At 43.6% G+C, this 27,985-nt stretch overlaps 1 protein-coding gene across 4 annotated transcripts; it reads left to right on the top strand.

Annotated features, from left to right (window-relative positions):
• The first annotated feature begins 426 nt into the window (after positions 1-426).
• On the top strand, positions 427-27,430 carry rae1 (ribonucleic acid export 1). Of its 4 annotated transcripts, none has more exons than XM_078418676.1 (13): positions 427-563; positions 3,168-3,259; positions 5,339-5,443; positions 8,980-9,072; positions 11,969-12,055; positions 13,304-13,390; positions 17,073-17,144; positions 18,211-18,318; positions 19,744-19,850; positions 19,937-20,015; positions 21,904-22,098; positions 23,998-24,083; positions 27,235-27,430. In XM_078418676.1, the coding sequence occupies exons 1-13, from the start codon at positions 545-547 to the stop codon at positions 27,239-27,241; spliced, it is 1,137 nt and encodes a 378-aa protein (XP_078274802.1). In that variant the 5' UTR covers positions 427-544; the 3' UTR covers positions 27,242-27,430. The 4 variants fall into 4 exon arrangements, with proteins under 4 accessions (XP_078274802.1, XP_078274801.1, XP_078274803.1 ...); XM_078418675.1 differs by lacking the exon at positions 427-563 and adding an exon at positions 633-1,215; XM_078418677.1 differs by lacking the exon at positions 427-563 and adding an exon at positions 634-1,211.
• Positions 27,431-27,985: the final 555 nt, after the last annotated feature.

Genomic DNA, 27,985 nt, shown 5'->3' with positions numbered 1-27,985 from the left:
TGCACCTATTGTCTATTGTCTATTGAGAGGGAGACAGGTTCAGTTGGATCAGGGATTCTGAAAAGAGGAGAAAGGATCCACAGTGGCGTGAAGACACTTGGTCAAATAAATTGGCAGAAAGAAGCAGCAGAAAAACTCAACATCAGAAGGGGCTTAGAACTTGGGGCTTGGAGCCAAAATCTCTGCTAAAGACTGATTACTTAGGGGAAGAAATTACCGTGGGGTAAAAGAAATAATAAAAAACACGGCAAAGCATATGATTCCGTGGGGTAAAAGTGAAGAGAAGGGGAAGGAGGATGCAGAGTGTTTGAATTTTAACTTTGTGATCCATGGTGCCAGAAAGGAAAAAATCTAATTTGTTAAAGCACTGAAATGCAACAAAGGATGAATTGGAACCAAAGGGAGATCAGAGTGAGTCAGTCCTGCTGGAGGGAAGTTGAAAGCATGCGTTTGCAGATGTGTGGCGTTAAGTCTGGATCTCGGAGTGTTATGAGAACAGCGATTTAAGAAATTCTGAAAATATGGAAGGTATCTGAGTTTCCAGATGAACCAAAATGCGATGGGTAGGATTTCAGTTATTAAACTTTGGTTCGGGAACATTTGGAGTAATGTGTAGCGTTCTGGTCGGCCATTACAGAAAGGCTTTGGAGAGGGTGCAGAAGCTGCAAATTCCTGGACTTTAGAAGTTTCTGTCCCTGTCGCCGTTTCAAGCAGTGCTTTCCAGATCTCCACCATCCTAGATTGTGTGTGTGAGGGCTGTGAACAGTGTGCTGTCAACCCTAATGGGACCCTTGAGGCGCACTGCAACGGCTCCACTCCTCGTCATTGGGTTGAACGCCGTCAAGGACATGCTTGGTACCGAGGGATCTTCAACCCGTTCCGCGCAGAGCACCCTAACCCCCTCGCCTTCTTGCCAATAAGGCAAGGCCAGTCGGGGGTCGCTCACTCGAGGTTTGTCGCGGCGCATAGTTTCGAGCCCCCGGAAGTACGTTCGCATTTAGAGCGGCCTCCGCGGCTCCCGTCCGCCCGCCCGCTGCTGAGCGTCGCCGGCGGAGCATCGAGCTGTGGAGAGCGGGAGCCCGGGGACCGGGGCCAGTGAGCCGGGGATCGGGGGCCAGTGAGCCGGGGACCGGGGCCCAGTGAGCTCAGGCCCGTGGAGCCGGTACCAGGAGCCGTGTGAGGCACCGTGCATGCATCAAGCCCCAGCCCAGGCAGGTAGCGAGCGGGACTCGGCCGCCCGGCGTGCGATTGGCAATGGTTGGGGGCGCGTTCGGGGCCGGGGAGCGACAGGGCGCGGATAAACCGGGATCATTCCCGCCGCATGCCCTCAGCAGGGATCTCCCTCACGCCTCTCCATCCCCATGCTCTCGCTGCTTGCCCCATTCCCCAACCACTGGCTCCCACTGCCTCCCCCATTCCCCATCCCCATGCTCTCACTGCCCCATTCCCCATCCCCATGCTCTCACTGCCCCACTCCCCATCCCCATGCTCTCACTGCCTCCCCAATCCCCAACCACAGGCTCTCACTGCCTCCCCCACTCCCCATCCCCATGCTCACGCTGCTTGCCCCATTCCCCAACCACTGGCTCTCACTGCCTCCCCATCCCCATGCTCTCGCTGCTTGCCCCAATCCCCAACCACAGGCTCTCACTGCCTCCCCCACTCCCCATCCCCATGCTCTCGCTGCTTGCCCCAATCCCCAACCACTGGCTCTCACTGCCCCACTCCCCATCCCCATGCTCTCACTGCCTCCCCCACTCCCCATCCCCATGCTCACGCTGCTTGCCCCATTCCCCAACCACTGGCTCTCACTGCCTCCCCATCCCCATGCTCTCGCTGCTTGCCCCAATCCCCAACCACAGGCTCTCACTGCCTCCCCCACTCCCCATCCCCATGCTCTCGCTGCTTGCCCCATTCCCCAACCACTGGCTCTCACTGCCTCCCCCACTCCCCATCCTCATGCTCTCGCAGCCCCCCCAATCCCCAGACCGTCCCCGCAGGTTATCGCTGGACTCTCACTGCCCCGCTTCCCAAGTCCTTGCTGCCTGTCTCCCTCCCTGTACTTGCTGCACCTTCCCCAAGCACTCTCAGACCCCCCCAATCTCATTATCACCTTTTCTTTCCCCTCCAATCTCCAGGCCATCAGATGGGGCTTCTACCACTCCCATCTGAACCGCAGCGTTCTCAGATGGAATCTTCCCTCGCTCCCTCATTTACTATCTCTTTCCCCAACCCCACTTACATTGAAGGGTCTCGACCTGAAACGTCACCCATTCCTTCTCTCCAGAGGTTCTGCCTGTCCCGCTGAGTTGCTCCAGCTTTTTGTGTCTATCTCCCACTTACCTTGGCTGGGTTGCCAACACATGCCATGGTTTCTCCACTGTGATGCCTCCCACTACTGTTGCTTGTCACATTGGATTCTATCACTTTGTCTTCCGTCCTACTATCGTAACACACTGTTCTTGGTGTTCAGTAATTAATCCATGACCAGGCAGTGTAGTTGTATCAGGCTCAAAAAATAATCACGAAGAGAACCACTGGTGCATCTTTTTTTCAAATTACTAAGTTAGTTGATATGGATCAATGTGTTTCCAAATATTATCTTTTCTTTAAAATAAAACTATCACCTGATTTTGTTGTGCATCCACTTCAACGTTAATTTTATTGATCCTGCTAATTAGTTGGTTATTAGAATGTGCTTGGCAATATAGTTTAGAATGCCTTCCACAACACAGACATGGGCCATTCAGCCCAACAGGCTTCTGTGGGTGTCTGTCCTATTGCAGTATTGTCCCACCCTACCTCTGAACAAGTGGTTCCAACCTTGGTGTACTTGGGGAACGGAGCAGCCCAGTGTAGTGGGAAGGTACGCAATGACTTGATGTACTGGTAGGTTTCTGGAAAGTTCACAAAAATAGTGCAGTTAAATGTTAAACATTGCTTGACTTGCTGGTCTAAAAAGAGTGGCTTGTAATACCACCAGGCTATAGAGGGATGGAGGAGTTGAGCATGCACACAATTTACAGAGTAAAATCAGTGGAACTGTTATTTAAAGAAGTTGGGGACTACTGATTACTACCAAATACATCTGGTGGTCAAAGGTTCTTGGCTATTTTAAAGTGTGCGGCTATGATCGCCATCTGATGTCAAAATGTAATTGTTCACAGAGTCTAACATGAGCCTGTTTGGAACAACTGGAGGGTTTGGAACGGGGGGCATGTTTGGAGGGACAGCAACAGACAACCATAATCCAATGAAGGTAAGTACATCAGGAGGAGCTAAAGCCAAAAGTGCTGGAAATACACATCAAGTCATCCGTTGAGAGGATGTTGACCTACATAGATAACTGTTTCTCTTCCTCAGCTGCTGTCTGGTTTGCTGAGTATTTCAAGCATATTTCTCCAAAGTATTTCCAGGGCATTTCTTAAGCCCCTGTTTCCTTCATCTCTTTGAAAGCAAGTACAAAAAGCTTGCCAAAAAAAAACAAAGCAATAAGATTAACCTCTTTTTGAACAGCTGATGTTTCCTGGGCCTCATGCTAAACTCACCCTATGTTTTCCTCGTGCCCTTGCATTGAATTTTCATTTTTCTCTAGATTTTCTATTTCCTTACAACTTACCATCCCTGAGCTCATCTTTGTATGCCACAAACTTCCTATTCTGTAAGTCCTATTCACATCAAACCACTGATGTGGCTTCCAGCTTACCTTCGTACCTTCATAACTCCAGCTTACCTTCGTACCTAAAAACAGGCGGAGTAACTGAGCGTGCCAGGCAGCATCTGTGGTGGAAAATGACAGATGAAGTTTTGGGTCGGGACACTTCTTCAGAATTTCCTTCCTAGCTAGTTTGTTTGAATGATTCTTTTCGTGCACTGTTCCAATCTTCAAATAAGTCATTTAAAAAAATAATATTCTTGATCTCTGTCTTTTCATATTTTCCATTTCCTGTACTCTTCATTTTCTGCACTTCTCACCGTCAGCACTACCACCACACGTGAATCTCTTTTTTCAGATTTCCAAATCTCACATCACTGCAGTGACTCTATCAAAGTAAAGTGATGACATCTTTCTCTATGGCCACACTAAACTACTCCTCCTTAACTTTCTCAACTTGGCTGTGGTCCCGATGGACTGTGCCATTCCATTGCAGAGGATTTCTTCCATCATCCATCTGCAACTACACTCACCCAGTTTCATTCTTAAGAGTTGTAGCCACCTGCAAAGGTTTCCTTCAAGGATTTATCCTCGGCACCTATGTGTCTCATTTGCCTACACGTGACACAGTTTAAAATAACATCAGATTCCATGGGTTTGCTTTGACCTTGCCTCAGCTCAACCTCTGTTTAAAATTGATACTAGTCTTTGTTACATTTGACCATTCCATTGTACTCTGGCTCGCCTCCCACAAACTGCACTTACTACCCCTTCGATCCATGCCCCTCGTTGGCTCCCACTCCATTGGCATGTCAGTTCCAAAATTCTTGTTCTTGTCCTTGTACCTCTTTGAAATCTCCCCTTCCTGTCCAAACCTTCTCGTCCGACCCTGCAACCCACTGAGATCCCTTCTGTTCTCCAACTTTGACCTATTTGTTCCTCCACCTCTGCCGGCAATTGTGCATTTCAAATGCTGGAAGTGATTGATGAGATGATAAATGGGGATGTTTTATCCCCCTACGGTCGCATGGTGCCGATAAATAGGCGGCTGGATGTGAAGTTGGCAAATGCGGAGTTTTTTTAATGGCTAATTATGGTCTGGTAAAGTGGAAGCTGGAAGGATGGAAGATGAGGTTGAAGATGCCCCATTGTTGCAAGAAACCTGCAAATTTGAGAAGAAACTCGGACTAATGTAGTAGCAAATCTGCGTAAAGACTGAGGAAGAGCAAGTGGAATGAGAAACTCAGATATCAGGGAGAAGGTGCCATGAATAATTATGATGTGTTCCTTTATAACTTTTGAAATTCACTCCTTTTGGAATAATTCATCTAATTTGGCGATGGTTTTCAAGCATTGTGTGTAAACATGCATGGAATTTATTATTTGATTTTACTATTCAAATAAGTATTAAAAAATTAGAAGATGAATCAAGAATGATTATTGATGCCAGGTTTTGATTTCAAAAGCTTGTTTCTGGAGAAAAGGAGCCTGAGTTGTGTGAGCAATTGTCAATGGAGCATTTAATTTCAATGTCATTTAATTAGAAGTGAGGAAAGATAGAGGATTCAATTTCTGGGGAATTATTGCAGAAACAAAGAAGCTATTTCTCTTTTTAGGACTGGCATTAGTTGTGGTGATAGCATTTGAATTGTCAGACTAATTTTAATCAAATTATTTCCACAGGATATTGAAGTAGCATCCCCTCCCGACGATAGCATCAGCTGCCTAGAGTTTAGCCCCCCAACATTACCAGGAAACTTTTTGATCGCTGGATCCTGGGCCAATGATGTGAGTAACAAATCTGTTTGTGATGCCCCCAATTTGCAATCCTACATGTCTGACAAGTGTCCCCTTTCTACCCTATTTTTTCCACTGATGCTCCACTTTATTATTTGCTTGGTTCTGTATTCTGATGGCTTTCATTTGTAACCAGGTTTTGGGGAAGCAAAGTGATGATTAGTATTCAGCACTTGCTGATTTCAAACTTTTGTTTCTTTACTTGTTCTATCTCTTTTCCCTTTTCACCTGTGCCATCTTCTGTTTTGTTATTTGATCATTTGCACCATAGCACAAACATTCCCTTTTTCCTTCACAGCCAAGTGACTTGATTGTGTTTCTTCTTCGTAGACAGACTGACAAGTCAATTGTGTATTTCCAATTATTTTATCATTCTATGACGTGCTTCGTAAAAGATCGTGCCTACTCATCAGTTGTTTTATAATTCATCGAGTTTCAAGTCTTAAATAGGCCCTGTCTTATTTTGCATGCTAGAACTAAACAAATAATGGTGCTGGATTGATTCATCTCACCACTCATCAATATGAAGCAAGGAGAGGCATAACTGTGTGGCAGCTTCGGCCAAATACCGATGGAACAATCTAAGACAAATGTATTCTATAACAAACAGGGATAGATGCCAGCTGCAACCTGTTACATGGAGATCCACCATAGCAAAAAAATCACATGTGGTTAAAGTGCACATTGTCAGATATTAATAAAGGCCATTTTTATACATTTTGGTTTCACCATGTAGAAATCACAGCAATATTTATACATAGTCCCCCCATTTCAGGGCACCATAATGTTTGGGATACAGCAATGTCATGTAAATGGAAGTAGTCATGCTTAGTATTTTGTTGCATATCCTTACATGCCTGGACTGCTTGAAGTCTGCGATTCATGGACATCACCATTTGCTGGGTGTCTTCTCTGGTGATGCTTTGCCAGGCCTGTATTGCAGCCATCTTTAGTTTACGCTTGTTTTGGGGGCTAGACCCCTTCAGTTTTATCTTCAGCATATAAAAGGCATGCTCAATTGGGTTCAGATCGGGTGATTGACTTGGCCACTCAAGAATTTACCATTCTTTAGCTTTGAAAAATTCCTTTATTGCTTTAGCAGTATGTTTGGGATCATTGTCTTGTTGTAGAATGAACTGCCGACCAATGAGTTTTGAGGCATTTGTTTGAACTTGACGTGTCTATACACTTCAGAATTCATTATGTAACTACCATCAGCACTTGCATCATCAATGAAGATAAATGAGCCAGTACCTTCGGCAGCCATGTTGTTGTTCGTCCTTCGAGTTCGAAGATGACCATGACTTCACTTTCAGTTGGAGGATTGGTGACTGTGGGTCTGGAAGTGACTGGTGAGGCCAATCCGGGCCCGGAAGGCACGCTCACACGTAGAACACAAGTGGATGGCAGGCAATAACACCCCCACCACCGTGTTTCACAGATGACAATACAATACAATACAATATATCTTTATTGTCATTGTACAGGGTTACAACGAGATTGGGAATGCGCCTCCCATACGATGCAATAAATTAATTAGCTAGTCAGTATTCATTTAAACAACCCAATGAAACAAATTAGAACAGTTTTAAAACAGAATAAAGTGCAAGTAGATCTGTGCCGGTTCACTGTGCGATGTGACCATCCGGCTCAGCAGGACCGGTTCATAGCAGCTATGGCCCTGGGGGTGAAGCTGTTCCTGAGTCTGGAGGTGCGGGCTTAGAAGGCCATATCGTCTGCCGGATGGTAGAAGTTCGAACAGACGTGGTATACAATACAATACAATACAATATATCTTTATTGTCATTGTACCCAGGGGTACAACGAGATTGGGAATGCGCCTACCATACGATGCAATAATTTAAGTAATTAACAGCAACCCAACGAAACGAAACAATTGTAACAGTTTTTAGACAGGGTAAAGTGCAAGTTGATCTATGCGTTGTGGCCATCCGGCTCAGCAGGACCGGTTCATAGCAGCTATGGCCCTGGGGATGAAGCTGTTCCTGAGTCTGGAGGTGCGGGCGTAGAAGGCCTTGTATCGTCTGCCCGATGGAAGGAGTTCGAACAGACTGTTGCAGGGGTGTGAAGAGTCTTTGTGGATGCTGGTGGCTTTTCTGAGGCATCGTGTGTTGTAGATGCCCTCCAAGTCTGGTAGCTGTGTTCCGATGGCTCTCTGAGCTCTATGGACTACCCGCTGTAGAGCTTTCCTTTCTGCCTCCGTGCAGCTGAGGATCTTGGGCAGTTCCTTCTCTCCTCCATACTTTGCTCTTGCCATCACTCTGATATGTTAATCTTCGTCTCATCTGTCCACAAGACCATTTTCCAGAACTGTGGTTTCTTTTTTAAGTACTTCTTGGCAAACTGTAACCTGGCCATCCTATTTTTGCGGCTAACCAGTGGTTTGCATCTTGCAGTGTAGCCTCTGTATTTCTGTTCATGAAGTCTTCTGTGCACAGTGGTCAATGACAAAAAACACACCTGACTCCTGAAGTTTCTGAAGTCTCAGTTTCTGATCTGTTGGACAGATGTTTGGGGATTTTTCTTTATTATAGAGAGATTTCTTCTGTCATCAGCTGTGGAGGTCTTCCTTGGCCTGCCAGTCCCTTTGCGATTAGTAAGCTCTTTCTTCTTAATGATGTTCCAAACAGTTGATTTTGGTAAGCCTAAGGTTGGGCGGCTGATGTCTCTAACAGTTTTATTCTTGTTTCTCAGTCTCATAATGGCTTCTTTGACTTTCATTGGCACAACTTTGATCCTCATGTTGATAAAAAGCAATAAAAGTTTCCAAAGGTGATGGAAAGAATGGAGGAAAGACTAGGTACTAAGAGCTCTCTTATACCTGCATTAAGGAGGCAATTAAACACACCTGAGCAATTACAAACGCCTGTGAAGCCATGTGTCCCAAACATTATGGTGCCCTGAAGTGGGGGGACTATGTATAAACACAGCTGTGATTTCCATATGGTGAAACCAAAATGTATAAAAATGGCCTTTAATAAAATTTGACAATGTGCACTTTAACCACATGATTTTTTCTATTACAAATCTCAAATAGTGGAGTACAGAGGCAAATAAATAAATTATGGGTCTTTGTTCCAAACATTATGGAAGGCACTGAATTTTGTGCTACTTCCCAATTTCAATTGCGTCAGAACTGCATTCAGAAATAGATTCCTCTATTTTCTTTTGAAGTCGTAGCTTTTGATGCTCAGTGTGTTTGAGGATACATCAGTTAGCTAGGCTGTTTGGCAAAGAATCCTGTGTGTAGACTGGAAACTGTCCTGACAGAAGTTGGGGTGTGCAGGTTTGTCATCTTTGTGACCCTTTTTGTTTGGAACAACTTTTCTAGTCTTTATATCTGTTTTCCCCTTCATTTGTTTTTCATTGGCTGTTTATTATGGGCAGAAATCTCCTACCAAAGCAGTTTTTCAAAGATCTGTTTGTTCTGTACCACCTTAAGCTGTTGGAGCATCGTGAGTGGTGCATTTGTGCAATGTTATTGAACTGTGTTTTTATTCTTGAAGGTGCGTTGCTGGGAGATTCAGGACAATGGACAAACTGTACCAAAGGCCCAACAGATGCACACGGGTCCAGTGTTGGACGTCTGCTGGAGTGATGTAGGTTTATTAACTTTACATTTGTTCTCAATTGTTGAACAGAGTTCCAATTAGCTCCAAGTTCCAATTAGGAAATCTCCTATATTTTTTCCTATACTACCCTTCCTAGGGCACTCACCGTAGTGTTTTGGAGAGGGTGAAGGCAACTAAGGAGGAATACTTCTTTTTAGTTACTGAAACAGGATGGATGCCAGACTAACTTTGAGTAGACCAATTAGCACAATCATTTTTTTAAGTTGCTCTGTTATGTTGGTATTCCATTTGTATCACATCTATGTCCACCTCTGTTTCCGGATGCACAATTTCCTTTTAACCATGTTGCGCCCTTGGCTACTGGTACGCGTAACCTTTTTAAAGCTGCCTTCTTTTAACATGCTGTGTCTTTGCATGACGAGATCTTCCTGCTGCACTCCAAGTCCCCAGTTATTAAACTTCCCTGTATAACCTGGAATGAGCAGGGAGGAACTGGTGGTGGCCATTAGAGGCCCGGTCGCAAGTCTGCTGACACCTGTGATCATAATGTCAGTTAGCAGAAGGGCCCATCAAAATGGTATAATATTCTTGCTTGCTTCCCACTTGCCATTTCTGGTGAAAAACAACCATTTTTTTTCGATTACTATAGGGAATACATTTGGATGTTAGATATCCCCTGTAATGATTAAATGGTACTTTATTATCACGTGAACATATTTACAGTGAAGTTCTTTTTTTTTGCTTTTAGTTCAGTGATAATCCTACTATGCATTAACCACAATAATACTAAGTATAAATGTGTACATCATCCATGTGAATCTAATAGTTGACAGGCTAGTGCACACAATGTACCTCATCCCAAACCCAACTGTATTCCTCCCCAATAAGCATATGAAGGAATAGCTGCTTGAGATAAGTGGAGTTTTCTCTCCTTGCCCCTCACAGGGTTCATTGGCTCATGCCCCGGCTCAGTAACTTTGTCATTAGCCTTCCCTTCATATGTTTGTACTTTTGTTTCCCGATGATTGCACTGTAATCGGTTTTATTGGCTATAATGCAGTCTATGCCTTTATACAGCCAGATCTATTGACAATCATCATTCCCATTAAGCTGCTATTGACCACCATCTGCAGTAAAAGTCAATGAAATTACTAGTTTCAGGACTAATTCACTGAGTTTAGTATTCTGGCTTGGATCAATCGAAGGTGGACTGGCATAGCTGTAAATTAACGTATGGCGGTTTTCAGAGGTGCTGGTTCAGATAAAGGGTAGACACATTCCACAAAAAGCAAAGCTAAAGGTCCCTGGATTTGTAGAGTTATAGAGCAGAATGTGGTTATGTTAAGCCCAGTTTATGTAACATTGCGAACCATGTTGAGTAGAGAAGATGCAGGGAACTGAGAAAGGAAGTAAGAGTTAATGTCTGCGAATACTTCAGTGGATTGAAAAATTATTTTGGTTTTATTGACTTCATCGTGTTAGGTGAGGATAGAAACTATCTCTTTGGACATAGGAGTGATGTCAGAGGCCTGAAGAATATAGATCTTATATCCTGCTTAAAGGTTCTTTCCTCTCACAGGAGAGTCTTGGTGATAGAATCTGGGACAAATCTAGTGGGTGTAATCAATGCAGGAAAGCATGGGATTGGTACCAAAAACAGTGGGGCCTAATGGAAGTGGTGGTGTGTCTTTTAAAAATCCAATAAAGGAAGCACATAATAGACTGAAGAATGGTTCCAACCCGAAACGTCACCTGTTCCTTTTCTTCAGAATTGCTGCCTGATCCACTAAGTTGCTCCAGCACTTTGTGTCTATCTATGCTATAATATCAGCTATGATTTCAAAGATGATCTGAAACTTGAAAATATATCACGTAGAGCTCAGAAGTGTATAACGGAATATTCATTGGATATTCCAACGGTTACAGTTACAGATTGAGAAGCACAGTATCAGCCCAGTCCACATCAATGGCTTGCCAAACTCTATGCATCAATTTTCCTCACCAGCTACTCTGTGCTTAGTTAATAGGCGCCATTTCCTAACACCACAATCTCTATCACCTCAAAGGCACATGGTGCAAAGGAACATTGTCACCAAAGTCCTTTAAAGTCCTGCACCATCTTGACTTGGATTTATTTAACTGTTTTTTTTAAGGCCATTGGGTTTTGGGTGCACCTTCACTAAACCAAGAATGCACCAATTACCAGTATTTAAAATGCAGACCATCCCACTGATCCCAAGAATTTTAAAGAAATCTGAAAACCTACCCGAGCAACAAATAAGATCAGAACAGTTGCTCAACATTAGAAACAAAGCTTTTTTAATAGTTTTTTTGTGCAAGTTCATAAGTGATTGGAGCAGAATTAGACCATTCGGCCCATCAAGTCTACTCTGCAATTCAATCATGACTGATCTATCTTTCCCTCTCAACCCTATCCTCCTGCCTTCTCCCCATAACCTCTGCCACCCGCACAAATCAAGAATCTATCTATCTCTGTCTTAAAAATATCCATTGACTTGGCCTCCACAGCCTTCTGTGGCAATGAATTCCACAGGTTCACCATCCTCTGACTAAAGAAATTCCTCATCTCCTTCCATAGGAACATCCTTTTATTCCGAGGCTGTGACCTCTGCTCCTAGACTCTCCCATTAGTGGAAACATCTTTTCCACATCCACTCTATCCAGGCCTTGATCCAGTGTTGATGGTAGAGAATTGGGATGTCTACAGAAACTTTTACTAAACAGCAGCAAGGTAGTGCTTCATCAAGCACCGGTGGCCTTTGTGTATAAAGTGAATGTTGTCAGTGGAATCATTTTTCTGTGAACTGTGTGTCAATGTATTTTCTCTGTTGTACGGTGTGTTAAGAACTGTTCACATCCTTAACATGTCATTCTTTAACCTTAATATATCCTACCTTATAAGGACGGCAGCAAAGTGATCACAGCATCATGTGATAAAACTGCAAAGATGTGGGACCTCAACAGCAACCAGGCGATACAAATTGCTCAAGTAAGTGAGAAATACAGTATTCAGCACCAGTTCAAATTAATGTGTTCAGAACCAAATCCATAAGAAGCATAATGAACAACCTCTTGAGTTTGGATCGTATGTATTTCTTTTCAAACTACATAAATCTAAAAGCACCATGAATGAGATCCTGTTTGGTTACGAGTTAGACTGCCATCAGTGTGACTGAAGCTTGCTGTCATGCTTGGGTTATCAGGGCAGCATGGGACAAGATCTCTGGCAATGGTGAAGCAGGATAAGGAACTAATCCCACAAAAGGAAAAATGTGAAGAAAAATCTCCATGCCATCAGCGAAATGATCGCCGAGCCTGCGCTTGGTTTCGCCGATGTAAATAAGTTGACATCTAGAGCAGCGGATGCAATAGATGAGGTTGGAGGAGGTGCAGGTGAACCTTTGTCTCACCTGGAAAGACTGTTTGGGTCCTTGGATGGAGTTAAGGGGGGAGGTAAAGGGACAAGTGCAGGCTCGGCGATTGCTTCGCTGAACACCTGCGCTCGGTCCGCATTAATCAAACTGATCTCCCGGTGGCCGAGCACTTCAACTCCCCCTCCCATTCCCAGCCTGACCTTTCTGTCATGGGCTTCTTCCAGTGCCATAGTGAGGCCCACCGGAAATTGGAGGAACAGCACCTCATATTTCGCCTGGGCAGTTTGCAGCACCAACTTTCTCCAGTTTGCAGTTCTCCAACTTTAGATAGTTCCTCTGTCCCTCCCGTCCCCTCCTCCTTCCCAGATCTCCCTCTATCTTCCTGTCTCCACCTATATCCTTCCTTTGTCCCGCCCCCCTGGCATCAGTCTGAAGAAGGGTCTCGACCCGAAACGTCACCCATTCCTTCTCTCCCGAGATGCTGCCTGACCTGCTGAGTTACTCCAGCATTTTGTGAATAAAAGTAGTGAAAGAGACTCGGGGAGCTGAATAGTCTCCAGCTTCCGCGTACAGAAGCCAGTGGAGTCCCTGGGACCTGCTGAGTTACTCCAGCATTTTGTGAATAAATACCTTCGATTTGTACCAGCATCTGCAGTTATTTTCTTATATTATTATTAACGTGATCATTATTATAGTGGCAGACTTCTAGGAGCTCACGTAAAAGCTCCATGGAATTAGACTGCAACTTTCTCTTGTTTACAAATGGAGGTGCAAGAATTGAAAGTGGCTGCATTACATGGGCAGCATGTAATTGCCCGAGTCTGATTGCAGCACAAGTCATATAATATGTGTTTGATCCACAGCACGACGCTCCTATTAAAACTGTCCACTGGATCAAGGCGCCTAACTACAGTTGTGTAATGACAGGAAGCTGGGACAAGACGTTAAAGGTATGAATGAACTTGAGTTTGGTGACATTCAGTTCCTGTAGCATGGTATCACTAGCAAATTGAATGCCTTTGAATGCCTGAATAAATGTCTTTAGTTGTCGTTGAAAGCACTGCATACAACAAAATTATTATTGCCATTCCATTGGTGCATAATATACTAACATAAAAGCACAGGACACAATTTTAAAACAATGTTATTTAACTAGGGCTTAAGATCAATAAATAATCAATATTGCAATATATCAATAAACAATGGTGATAGTAAGGTAAAATGCGAGATAGGTAGCAGCATGGAAGTGTGCAGCATGAGTAATACTCAGTAGCTTTTCATATTGAGTGTGCAGATTCAATACTTTGGGGAAGTAACTGTCTCTTAGTCTGGAGGTGCGTGTTTTGGCTGACCTGTAACGCCTGCCAGAGGGCAATAGTTCAAACAGGTGGTGACCGGGGTGTGTGGAGTCTTTAATGATGTTAGTGGCTCTGCTGAGGTGGCGTGAGATGGCAATATCCTCCATAGAGGGCAGTGGGCAGCCGGTGATTCTCTCTGCTGTTTTTACCACTCTTTGGAGCATTTTCTTATTTGCTGCAGAGCAGCTGGCATACCACACTGACATGCAATATGTCAGTAGACTCTCAATAGTCGCCCGAGAGAAGGCCACCAGCAGCTCCTTCCTGGTGTTGTGCCTCCTGAGCACTCTCAGCAAGTGGAGTCTCTGTTGTGCTCTCTTGACAGTTGCAATGGTGTTGGCCGACCAGGAGAGGTCCTCAGACATGAGGACTCCTAGGAATGTAAAGGTCTGCACCCTTTCCACCCACACCCCATTTATGCAGAGCGGGGCTGGGTCCACGTCCCATCTCCTCCTGAAATCAAGTATTAGCTCCTTTGTCTTGGTTGTGTTCAGTGTCAGGTTATTTACCGAACACCACTCTGACAGTCGCTGTATCTCATCCCTGTATGCTGACTCATCCCCCCTTCAGATGAGCCCGACGACAGTTGTATCGACAGCAAATTTAATAATCGTGTTGGACGGGTGGGCGGGTGTACAGTCATAGGTGTATAAGGAGTAAAGGAGTGGACTCAGCACACAGCCTTGAGGTGTGCCTGTGCTTAGTGTGATGGCGGAGGAGATGTAGGGGCCGGTTTTAACTCTCTGTGGGCGGTTTGTGAGAAAGTCTTTGATCCATGTACAGATGGAGGGTGAGAGGCCTAGGCCAATCAGTTTGTTGATTAAAATGTCCAGATTGTATTGAATGCTGAGCGATAATGAATAACATCCTCACTCACATAGCTTTCTCGATGTTCCAAGTGGGTCAGTGCGGTGTGAGTTGCTATGGCTACGACGTCCTCAGTCGATCTGTTATCTCTAGGCAAACTGATATGGGTCGAAGGAAGAAGGTAGACTGGTTCTAATGTGATGCAAGACTAGTTTCTCGAAGCACTTCATAGTCACTGGTGTAAGTGCAATCGGTCTATAATCATTCAGGTCCTCAGGGACTGTTTATTGGGGAATAGGAATGATAGTGGCTGACTTTAAGCAAGATGGTATAATAGCTTGTGACAGAGAGATGTTAAAGATCTTTGTCGAGACCCCAGCGAGTTGGTCAGCACATGCCTGGAGTACTTTACTCGGTACTCCATCAGGTCCAGCAGCCTTACGTGGATTTACCGACCTCAGCACATGCCTCACATCCTGTTCCTGTAGTGTGAGTGTGTGGGTGTTAGAGGCGGGTGGTGGCAGCGAGTCAGTTGTAGGCCTATTAGCCTCAAACCGAGCAAAGAAACGGTTAAGCTCCTCCGGGTTGGCATTTACAGTGCTGTTGGTACTGCCTTTATAGTTGGTTATGTGCTGTAACCCTTGCCACGCTCTTCGTGGGTCGTTGTGTGGCAGGTGGTCCTCGATCCTCCTCTTGTTGGTCACCTTGGCCTCCTTTATGCCTCTCTTCAGGTCAGTTCTCGCGGTGCTGTACTGGGCTCGGTCACCTGACCTGAAGGCGGTGTTGCAGTTTTTAAGAAGTGTTTGGACATCCCTCGTCATCCAGGGTTTGATTGGGAAACACCTGGATGCGTTTATTGACTGTAACGTTGACAATGCAGCTTTTAATGTAAAAAAGCACAGTTTCTGTGTATTCCTCCAAGTCCCCCATACCGAATAAATCCCATTCTGTGTGATCGAGGCAATCCTGTAGCTGGGATAGGGCCCCCTCGGGCCAAGTTGTGATGGTTTTGGTACTTGGTTTTGTTGTTCTTCCGAGGGAGGTGTATGCAGGAAACAGGAGCTGTGAAAGGTGGTCTGACTGGCCAAGGTGAGAGAGAGTTACAGTTCTGTAAGCATGTTTAACGTTTGAGTAAACATGGTCTAAAGTGTTTTTCCCCCTTGTTGCACATTTCACATGCTGGTAAAAGTTAGGGAGTACTGTTCTAAAAGATGCTTGATTAAAACCCCCTGCTATGATATGTGCACTGTCAGGGTGGGCTCGCTGCTGTTTGCTTACAATGGCTGATAAGTGGCTGAGAGCAATGGTAATATTAGCTTCAGGAGGAATGTAGACAGCAGTGACTATCACTACACTCAGCTCTCGGGGTAAATAGAAAGGTCTACATAAAACTGAGAGAGCTTCAAGATCAGGACAACAATGTCGGGCAACAATCCTGCTGTTGGCACACCAATCATTGTGTAGATAGACCCATAGCTCCCCTCCTCTGCTCTTACCTGACTCCTTGCTTCTGTCCTGCCTGTAGCTAGTGCGGCCTGCTAGTTGCACTGCGGCATCAGGGATTAACGGGTGTAACCAGCTTTCGGGTATAATCATCACACAGCAGGTCCGGACGACGGAGTTAGAAGCGATCAACAGCTCCAATTCATCCATTTTATTCATGACAGATTGGGTGTTTGTGAGGAAAATGCTCGGAAGTGGAGGTTTGTGTCGTTGCTTCCTTAGCCTAGCCAGTAATCCTTCCCGGCATCCTCGCTTCTGCTTCCTCTCTCTTCGCCGTCTACGTCGCCTGCCGGTCCAACTCACAATCCACGGTGACCCCTGTGGTCTAGCGCTGTTGTAAACCCTCTGAAAGTCACTTGTGATGGCTAAATTGTAGCTTAGTCCGAAGTTGATTAAGTCCTGTTGACTATACACATAGTCTGTTTCACACAGATTTTAAAACGCAGACATAAACAAACAGATACAGATACACCAGACTGGAGAGTGCGCGTGCGCCACCATCTTATTCAACATTCACTGGCCATCTCAAATTACATTGGAGTAGGTGGTGGCCTTGAACTTCTGCAGTCCATGAGATGCAGTCACTTTACTTGCATTTCTGGGATTTGGGCAGAGTGACGATGAAGATACCATGATTTCAAGTCAGATTGCTGTGAGTTCTAGGGAAGCTTGAGGTAATGGTGTTCTCAAGTACCTGGTAACCTTGTCCTCTTGCAACTGCCAGTGCAAGTTGTAGCGAGCCTGCCTGCTTCTCCTTTTGCCACTGCAGACCTGACTGAATTATGGTGAGTGGAACTGAGTCCACTTGCAGGACCTTTATCTGTGCCTTTGCTGAGATCTGCAGACTCATCTCCTTAGAATAACCGTTCATTTAAAAGGTTTTATGAAACAAGCCTAGTTTGAATGTCACAATCTTAGTTGGGTTTTTTTCATGTTCTGATGACATCTTCTCTTTGTATTTCAGTTCTGGGACACACGTTCGCCAAACCCTATGCTGACGTTGCAGTTGCCCGAGAGGTGTTACTGTGCTGATGTGGTATGTGGATAAATTTAAAACAATGCTGCCAAACACATTTTAATGTTTAATCAAGGGATTGGGTGTTGTTAACACACCAGCATTTATTGCCCATCTACTTTGGAAAAGAGCAAACTTTAATCTTTCTCACCTTGTCTCTTTTGTAATTTATGTTGGTCAAAATTTATGTTGTAGACAAAATTAGAACATGCTGGTTAAAAATGTTTATGTCAAATGTCTGTATTCTTTCCTCTGAATAGTTGAAAGGATCAGAGCCAATAGGCAAGGTATGAGGTGAACACTCCTCCTATAGCCATGAATGTCATAATGCCAGTGTATGGAAGAGTTCTTTCGCAACTAAATCCTAATTATGTGGGATTAACAAGGTGAAGCACCCTTTGCAAGAATCCCAATGGATTTCTACCCAATGTTCAAGTGGAATTTGAACCTTGGACATTCAGATTTAAGCAGGAATCTGGTCATGACACTGCCTGACAAGAGATTGCAAAGAATTGTGAACGCAGCCCAGATCGTCACGCAATCCAACCTACCTTCCATTGACTCAATTTAAACCTCACACTGCCTCGGCAAGGCCACCAGCATAATCAAGGACGGGTCGCACCCCAGCCACTCCCTCTTCTCCCCTCTCCCATCAGATAAAGAGGTACAGAAGTGTGAAAGCACACCTCCAGATTCACTTTCTTCCTAGCTGTTATCAGGCAACTGAATTATTCTACAAACAACTAGAGAGCAGTCCTGAACTACTATCTACCTCATTGGAGGCCTTCAGACTATCTTTGATCGGACTTTACTGGACTTAATTTCCAGCAACCCCAAACATCTTTCATTTACAAGTTATGATGGTGGAGAAGGGAAGGGGAGAATGTGATGTTGATGCTACCACTTGATGTGATACTGCATAACTTTTGTTGCAGGCATTCTTTCTGGGGTAGTGTCGGAGCATTTAAGGTTTTGCAATAGTGCTGTGGTTATTTTGTGTGCCTTCAATTAAGGGTGTTTTGTAAAGATGTAACGGAAGGATACTCAGCTGGACATGCATGATCCCTGACTTGTTCCTTTTTGACAGTTGTATCCCATGGCTGTCATTGCCACAGCAGAAAGAGGTCTAATAGTCTACCAGCTCGAGAACCAGCCATCCGAATTCAAGAGGATAGACTCTCCCCTCAAGCACCAGGTACGGCGCTGCAACACAGAGACCAGTGCAGACAGAAAAAAACATGGTCTTGCAGATACTAATGTAGACATTCCCAGGTGCCCACTCACCTTGTGCACTTGCTGTATGAAACCGGTTAGGTTTACAAGTAGGGTTTGTGATTTATTTTCTTTCTACATTTATTAAACAATTTAGAGTATCTAGCCATTGTATTGCATCTTGAGTCAGAAAATTCAAGTGTCATTTGAGATTTAACAGCTCAACTGAAAGAAAGTACAGTCTACCCTCATTATTATGGACCTCTTTATAATGGATTTTGGTTATAGTGAACACCGAAGAAATGTTACACTACTGAAGTTACAGAAAAACCTTTGTTATAACGGACCATGAGTGGAAGGGGAATGGTGTCCGTTATTGCCGATTGTACCCAAGAGATTTGCTCCAGCCACCAAGCGGTCGCTCCACGAAATAAGTTATTTTCAAATACCAAGTTCTTTTTAATAGAAACATATTTTTGTTACTGCAAGCTAAAAATGCTAAAGCCTGTTTGTTACATTGTTTAATGGATTATCTAAGCAGAAGTGTCAATCGAAGCAATTACTTGTCAACTTCAATGCCCTCCCACAGTGTAACTAGCAGCCTGTGTCCTTGGAGACAATGATGCCTGATTACTGTGAAGCACTCCGTCCATTATATCCAAAATCCATTATAACGAGGTCCGTAATAACGAGGGTGGGCTATACTTTCTTTCAGTTGAGCTGTTAAACAGAGACTCTGACTGTCCAGTCAAAAGAATGGGAACAATTGCATGATGCTCTTGAAGAAAACACGGGCGTTGTCTGACCAAGTATCTGGTATTCTTAATTGCATAGCAAGCTTCCACAAAGAGCAAAAATTAATTTGCTATATTTCCAGTATCACAACAGCCACTATATTTGAGAAAGTACTTAATTGGCCTTAATGCTCTGTGACACAACCGAAGGCATGAAATGAACTATAAGAATACAAGGATTCCCCCCTCTGCCTGACCTTCCTATTTCTTTGTCCCATGTCCCAAAATCTGGAATTCTAGCTATAAAATCAGTTATTTTATCTGGAAAACTGTTACATGATAGTGATTTGGTTGAAGTTATTACAATATAACTATGTAACATCTCTGTAAATGTACATGTGTAGTCTGTAAAATGTCATGTTCTTACTATTTACTAATTAGTTAGGTTAAATTAAACTGGCAATATTATACAAGTTAAATATTTTGATTTGTGCTGTTTTGGACAAGCAAAAGACTTAAGTTTGGCTGTTGTTGGGTCTGAACATTTCCTTGAGTCAGCTTGAGAAAGGATATTAAAGGGAGTAAGGTTAATGTAGCTACAGGATCCCTATGTGCTTCTCTCCTATGCTCTGAGCTCTTAATTTTAAGTATATCTAAACGCTAATTATTTTCAGCATCGTTGTGTTGCCATCTTCAAAGACAAACAGAACAAGCCTACAGGATTTGCACTTGGTAGCATTGAAGGACGAGTAGCCATTCATTATATAAATCCTCCCAATCCGTAAGTGACCCCACGTTTTCACCATTTTCTCTTTCTTGGTTGCGCGCTATTTGTTTGATAACTCTTGCTTCTTCATTACAAATTAGTGCAAAAGACAACTTCACTTTCAAATGCCATCGGTCTAATGGAACAACCAACACATCTGGACCTCAAGACATTTACGCTGTGAGTAATGTAATGTTCATTTTTTTTCTTGTGGCTCTGTTCATTGAGGTCATCCACTGAGGGTAAAAAACCTAGTTTAACATGAAGTCAGGCATCTGACAGTCTGACCATGGTTATCAGTGCTCCCACTAATTGTGTACCCAATCATTTGCTTATTTTGATATATTTGTGACAAGATCAGGGAAGGGAGAGATTTAAAAGTAAAACTATAGTTGAACAGTAGAGGCCTTTAAGGTGGAGATATTTCAGCTATGCTTTAGGTACACTCCTAAAGAGAGGCAAGAGTGGAGACCAATGAATGACTAAAGTCGAGCATCAAAGGAGTGTATTTATTCACAAAATGCTGGAGTAACTCAGCAGGTCAGGCAGCATCTCAGGAGAGTAGGAATGGGTGACGTTTCGGGTCGAGACCCTTCTTCAGACTGAAGAAGGGTCTCGACCCAAAACGTCACCCATTCCTTCTCTCCTGAGATGCTGCCTGACCTGCTGAGTTACTCCAGTATTTTGTGAATAAATACCTTCGATTTGTCCCAGCATCTGCAGTTATTTTCTTACATCAAAGTTAGTGTGCGAGAGTTAAGCTGATTACTGAATGTTCAGAGGAGAAATAAAGAAAAAAATAACGGGAACAAGAGGCTGAGAAAAAATCAACTGCTAATATAAAAGAAAATCTAAGCATTCTATTGGCTTGTCACCTGGAAAGGGGTTGAAAGAGGAATGGTGGAACTGATCAGAGTCCAGTAAGAAAATCTGCTCATCAAGGCTCAGGATATGGCTGAGATACTAAATGTGGACTTTACATCAGTCTTGTGCAAGGATGTGGCCTCAGGAAAATAAGGTGTCATTGAGATTCTGGATAAGCTCAAATTTATTAGAAAATTATATTGGAAATGTTAGCTGCATTTAATTGTTGAACCTGCTGTTCTCGTTGGAATGTATTTTAGATTTAGAGATACTGCGCGGAAACAGGGCCTTCGGCCCACCGAGTCCGCGCCGCGCAGTGATCCCCGCACATTAACACTATCCTACGCACACTAGGGACAATTTTTACATTTACCCAGTCAATTAACCTACATACCTGTACGTCTTTGAAGATCTCGGAGAAAACCCACGCAGGTCACGGGGAGAACACACAAACTCCGTACAGACGGCGCCCGTAGTCAGGATCGAACCTGAGTTCCGGCGCTGCATTCGCTGTAAGGCAGCAACTCTACCGCTGCGCCACCGTGCCGCCCTTAGGTTGCTAAGGAAATTGCAGACGCTTGCTTGTTATGACACAGAATGGTCCATTCACCCGATCAGACCTTTCCAGTCATGCAGTCCCATTCCCACTGCTCATTCATGTGCAACCCTGCAATTTATACACTCGCATGCCCATCAATAGTCTTCATATTCTTTTTGTCACTCAATCTATACTGACATAATTTTCAGTAGCCAATTAATCTGCCACAACCGTCCATTCCATCCGTGGATGCTGGCTGATCCGCTGAGTTTCTCCAGCACTTTGTGTTTTCCTCATGTCATCTTGCAGCTCCATGACAAATATTCTTAGGTTTCCTCGAACGCTTCCTTACATTGGATTCATAGCTTGCATGCAAATTGTAACTGGTTTATCTAAAAATGCACTGATCAAATGCATTGATTAAAGTTAACGTGCGCATACACGTGACTAATGAAAGTGTTTGTCAATTTTTACTTGTTGTTCAGAAATTAACCATATCGGGATTTATAATTTTTGCCCTGTAATTAATAGGCTGGACATCCCGAGACCAATCAGGCCTTAAAGTTTTTCAAATTGTGTAACAAAATCCCAGGAACTAGCAGGTTGTTATCAATGTGCCCTTAATTTGATGCTGAGCTTTTCTAAGTTGCCATATTTCTCTCCCAGGTGAATGGAATTGCATTCCATCCGATACATGGCACTCTTGCCACTGTCGGATCTGACGGCAGGTTCAGCTTTTGGGACAAAGATGCTCGGACAAAACTGAAAACGTCAGAGCAGCTTGACCAGCAGATTGCTGCCTGCTGCTTCAACAATAATGGGAACATCTTTGCATATTCGTCAAGTTATGATTGGTCAAAAGTAAGTATAAATCCCCTGTACTCAGTGAAGATATTTGGGAAAGAGGCAACAGGTGAGGAAGTTGCCTCCCCATTCACCAAAAAACATTGTGCGCCTGAAATACTTCCGGAACAGCTCTGCAAAGAGGTGAGGTAAAGGGGAATTGACATCTGGTGAGGTGAAGGGGAATTGACATCTGGCTCTTACTCCAATGCACATTACATGACTGGTTGGGAACAGTCAGGGCCAATATTCATCTCTTGCTCTATATCCATTCAGAAGTTGTTGTACAGGAACCAGGAGTGGGATTGCTTGTTGACTTTTGTCAGACTTTTTAAATCTGCCCTGCCTAGGATCCCTTAATGCCCAAATTAGGGATCAAATCTGAGAACAGTTGCTTGTCAAGTAAGCTGGCCAATCTATCAGAGAAGCTTAATAGAATTTTCATTCTATGAAAATTGTACTGTAACGATTAACATCCGTTGCATTCCAGTTCAAGCCCTGATTCGTACTGCTTTGGAGCAATGGGATTGTCATGTTTTGTGCTAAGCGTAGCATGTTCTGAAAGGCTAGAAATATAACTGTCCTGTGCCCATCTCTCAAAGCAGGGGAGTTTTAATCGTAACATAAGAAACGCAAGCATTCAGAGTTGAGAAGTGTCATTTTAACCCAAAGCTCTTGAAGCCAGGACTACCTGCAGTCAATCTTTCTCTTCCAACCTCAGGACTAATTTGGCATTTCACCCTTTTTGTATAATTTTGTAGGTATCTAACATCTACAACATTTATGAAACTGATTTAAAAAATGGTTTGGAAAAAACAGCGAGCGCAGAATAGATCGCTACTGAAGATTCATAGTTACTACAATATGTGGAAACTTGAACATAACAATTCTATCAGTCCCATTCCCTGCTCTCTCCCCTAACCCTCCAAATCAATCTCGAGTGTTAATACAATTCCATTTTGAAGGCACAAATTGACTACATTTGCACTGCCATTACAGGCTGTGGATTCTTGAAACACATCCTCGCATCCCCTTGAATGTTTTCTCTAAGATTTTAAAACTGTGTCCCTTGGATCTGAAGAGTTGGCAAATATGAACTTTCCCTTGATTAGCCCTTTCTAAACCAGTTGTGAAATGTGCTCATGGATCAAATCTTCAATCAATCTCCTTGGCTGCAAGGAGAACAATCTCATCTTTTCTAGTCTAACTTGGTAGCTGAAAACCCTCATCCCTAAAACCATTCGGGTAAATCTTCACTGCATCCTGTCCAGGACATTTATATGTTTATATATTATATATTTATATAGCTTCCTAATTGATCTTAATATTCCTGCTTTGGTATTCTGTGCAACAAGCCACAGGGTCACAATTGTCTTACATCTTCAAAACCAAAGGTTCACCCCCCCCCCCCCCCCCCTTTATGGCTGACATTTGAAAGAAGGGCAGTACAGTGGTGCAACGGGTAGAGCTGCTGCCTCACAGCGCTAGAGACCTGTGTTTGATCCTGACCATGTGTGGTGTATGTTTGGAGTTTGCGTGTTCCCGCTGTGACAGCGTGGATTTCATCCGGGTGCTCCAGTTTTTTCCCTCTTCCCAAAAGATGTGCAGGTTTGTAGGTTAATTGACCTTAGCAAATTCCCTAGAGTATGTAGAAAGTGGATGTGTAAGTGGGATAACAGAACTGGTGTGAAGCCGTGATCGATGGTCAACGTGGGCCGAAGAGCTTGTTTCAATGTTCTGTTTCAATTCAAATCCTGCTTTTAATGAAGGAAGGAAAATGATCCACAACTATGAAATTGTTAATAATGGGTATGTGCTGCCCTAATAGATCATGCACTATTTGCCTTCACTCATGGAGGCTGAGCTGTCACTATTTTACATGACTAATAAGTTTTTAAAAAATGACTTTTTTTATAGGGTCATGAATATTTTAACCCACAGAAGAAAAATTATATCTTCCTGCGTAATGCTGCAGAGGAGCTGAAACCCAGGAACAAGAAAGGGTGAGTACAACAGCCTGGCTTCCTGCATGCACCAACTCTCCCAGTGTCTTCTCAGGCTGTGAGCTGTTCTCTTTGACATTGGTGATGGTAGCTGCTGAGGTTGTCATTTTTAATTTGCCTCCCAAGGGTTTTTGATGTACATGAATGACTGCCCTTAACAACTTGACAATATTTGTTGTGGAAGTTATTGGAGGATCTTTAGGACTTTGGTTAGACCATGTGTGGAGGAAGAATTGGAGGCTGTGGAGAAGGTGCAGAGGTTTACCAGAATGATGCCCGGATTAGAAAGTATTAGCTACAGGGAGAGGTTAGACAGATCTGGATTTCCCCGACCCCCCCCCCCCCCCCCCCCCACCACCCGAACGGCGGAATTTCAGGGGAGACCTGATAGAACTATATAACATTGAGAGTCAGAACCCTTTTACTTTGATGACAATATCAAATACTAGAGGGTATAACCTTAAAGTGAGAGGGGCAAAGTGTAAAGGAGATGTGCGGGACAAGTATTTTATACAGAGGGCAGGGAGTGCCTGGAATGCATACTCGGGAGGTGGTAGTAGATTCAGATACCATGGTGGCATTTAGGAGGGTTTTAGATTGGCACATGGATATGCAGGTAGTGGAGGGATATAAACATAGCACAAAAAGTAAGGAAATTTGTGTTTGGTAGATTATTTCTTTGTTGTAACAATGCTTCTTGGCAATAAATCTTATACTGTTGGAAAGCCTGTTTATTTCCCTTTTAAATGGTGCCACATTTGTAAGGAACATGCATTTGTGGGATGAGCAGCAGAGCTGAGTATATGGGTTGCGCCCATGAAAAATTTGCCAAATCTTCTCTGCCAATGCCAAACAGCTTATTCTGCCATTGACTCTTGTTCGGTGTTGTTTGGTGGATTGGATGATTGAAGTCTGAAGAAACAAGTCATATTGGCAATTTAACAATTTATTCATTTAATAAACAGGAGCCACAGTAGCGTGTGGAAGAACCATACACAGCCATAACAGCCTGGCACCTCCTCCTCATGCTGGTCACCAGCCTGGTCACACACTGTTGTGGGATGGCATCCCATTCTTGTCAGCACCTGGGGGTACCAGAAGCTCAAAACAAGAGTCAATAGCAACAGCAGAATAAGCTGTTTGGCATTGGCAGAGAAGATTTGGCAAATTTTTCATGGGCGCAACCCATATACTCAGCTCTGCTGCTCATCCCACAAATGCATGTTCCTTACAAATGTGGCACCATTTAAAAGGGAAATAAACAGGCTTTCCAACGGTATAAGATTTATTGCCAAGAAGCATTGTTACAACAAAGAAATAATCTACCAAACACAAATTTCCTTACTTTTTGTGGTATGTTTAGATTATATGCAGGAAATAAGAGTTGTTCTTGGTAGTACTGAGCTAAGATAGACCAAGGCACTCTGGGGAAGATCAGTCCTATAGTCATTCTGTGCGAGACAAGTACCAGATCTTTCACAAGCATTAAATTAAGGTGTAATTTTGAAAGAAATTGCACTATTAAATGTGTAACTGCAGTTGATTGAGAGCCCTAATTCTGAGGTGCTTCCTAACTTTTACTAACTTTTCCTCTTCAAACTGGGCCCAGGCAACAGCATTGAGAGCGATGGGAGATGTGGCACTTGAGTTCAAGTCCAAGTCATTGAGTTCCCCATGTGAAATAATTGCCTATTTAAAATTAAAAGTATTTTAACCACAGTCTCTGTCACATCATCTGAGGAGGATAGTTGTACAAGGTTGCTGTTTAACCTGGCACAGGAACTAAAGATGCAAATAAAGCTCATTTGGTGATTGCACAGACACTCCTCACCCCATACCCACTGCTCAGCCAAGACCTGTGCACACATTTGACTTGTCTTTGATGTTTGGATTATCTGTGTTCGGCACTGAAGGCAAGCTGGGTGGGGGTGTGGGTGGAGGGGAAAGGCAGATTGGCAATGGAGAAGATGAGGGACAATTTGAGAGTTTAGGATTAGTTAAGAGTACCAGCCTCTGCTGTTGTCTTGTAACATGTATAGTGCAGTGCATTTGTGGACAAGACATTGGCCAGATCTTTGCCAACTGATCGATCAGGTTAACACTGAACAGTGAGTGCTTGGGTGAGGTGCTAGAGTGTGCAAGTGGATCCATATCTCTACAAGAGCTGGAACCTTCAGAAGACAATGGGAGAAACATGTCTTAAGAAACTCCCGCTCAAGATAGTGGATTAGTGAACTCCTCCTGGCCAGCACCCCTCGCACCCTCGACCCCCCCCCCCCCAAATAAATGCTTGAGGTCTTCAAACCTAAAGGACATGGCTGGTAAAGTCACCTGCCATTGTAATAGTGTGTTTTTCTTTTCAAAAGACGTACAGTTGGTGATATCCGTTCTTGAGTTGAAGACTGCACAGTAAGTACGCTGTACCACTCCTCTTGGTGCAGAACCAGACCCTGTTCTAATACCCACCCAACCAAGCAACCTGGGACCTGTGCCAAATGTGGGACCTCTCTTCCAGGGACTAATTAGTTGCCTATCTTTCACGGTGTTGGAAATCACTCCAGGTGACATGTTTACGTATGGAAGCCAAATCCACCAAACACTTGTTATGGGGCTAGGATCAAAATTCATGCCACTTTTCCACCTACACCGGTTCTATTTTTGATCTGAAAATTGTCAAACCCTATTTCTGGTGTATTTCACACAGATTGCACTGGTCACCTTGGTGGATCTACTGGCACTCATTGGGGTTTTTAAAAATTGTTTCCATCCTCGTCAGTCGTTATCATTTTGAAAAGCTTTGTTGTGTCTTTAATTGTGATTCAAATAAAAATCCAGAAAATGTTGGAAACTCTCATGTGGCCAGACAGCAGCTCTGGAAAGAGAAACTTTGAGTTAACGTTTCAAGTCAAAGACGTTTTCTCAGAACTGGGAGGGAGACCAACAAATGAGTTTCAGTCATAAAGGCAAGATGAAGAACTGGACAAATGGAAACAACTTGGGGAGGGAGTGAGGGGGACAATGAAATTTGGCCTTCTGTCTAATCAGTGTGGCCAATCTTACTTGTCTCACTCTGCTAACACTAACCATGTATGAGCCTAATCAATATTGTTGACAGCTTTATGCAATAATCCGCCTTTCTTTCTCTACTCAGGATTTGAGTGGCAACTGCTGGTGATTTCCCAAACTGTCCTGGAGGCAAGTGATCGAAGGAGGATATTTTAAAACGAAGATCCATAACTACAGCTGGTGTATGATTTCTGTCGCTTTTTCTGGATTCCACAGCATGTCTTGTATTAGATTTTCTTGTTTCGTATATTTTCCTGTAATAAAGTTTTCATTTAATTATTTTTCATTTAAAATGTAAAGATGGCAAAGAAGGTGGTAATTGAACTACACCTTGCACTCAATTGTGCAACACAGCATATATTGCCTGGTTATCTTGATTGCTGTACAGGAAATCTATGTTATTGCAAGAAAATTTCAGGCATTGGCAACTCTGCCCATTTGACTTTTGCCAATCAGCAGTAATGTTTTCAGCACTGGTTGCTGACCATCAGTTTAGCTCACAAAATGCTGGAGTAACTCAGCAGGTCGGTCAGCATCTCAGGAGAGAAGGAATGGGTGACGCTTCGGGTCGAGACCCTTCTTCAGACTGATGGACAGTTTAACTAATCACCTCTTGTTCACGTACAGCAAAATATGTTAATCCGAATGAGGCTCAGGATGGAAATTAAAACGAAACACTGTTGGCAAACTGAGTATTCTGCAAACCTGGTTTCTGTAGGATATTCTTGTGCTTCACGTTGAAACATTTACTCCATTTTAAACTAACGAGTGTGTGCAGACTGACGGCTCCGGTGTGGAGGAACAATCTCAATCTTCTCCCCTGACCTCGGGTTAAT

The sequence above is a fragment of the Rhinoraja longicauda genome, chromosome 22 (genome assembly GCF_053455715.1).
Source record: "Rhinoraja longicauda isolate Sanriku21f chromosome 22, sRhiLon1.1, whole genome shotgun sequence".
Classification (NCBI taxonomy): Eukaryota; Metazoa; Chordata; class Chondrichthyes; order Rajiformes; family Arhynchobatidae; genus Rhinoraja; species Rhinoraja longicauda.
The sequence above is the reverse complement of the archived record's forward strand: the minus strand, read 5'-3'. Positions and strand labels throughout refer to the sequence as shown.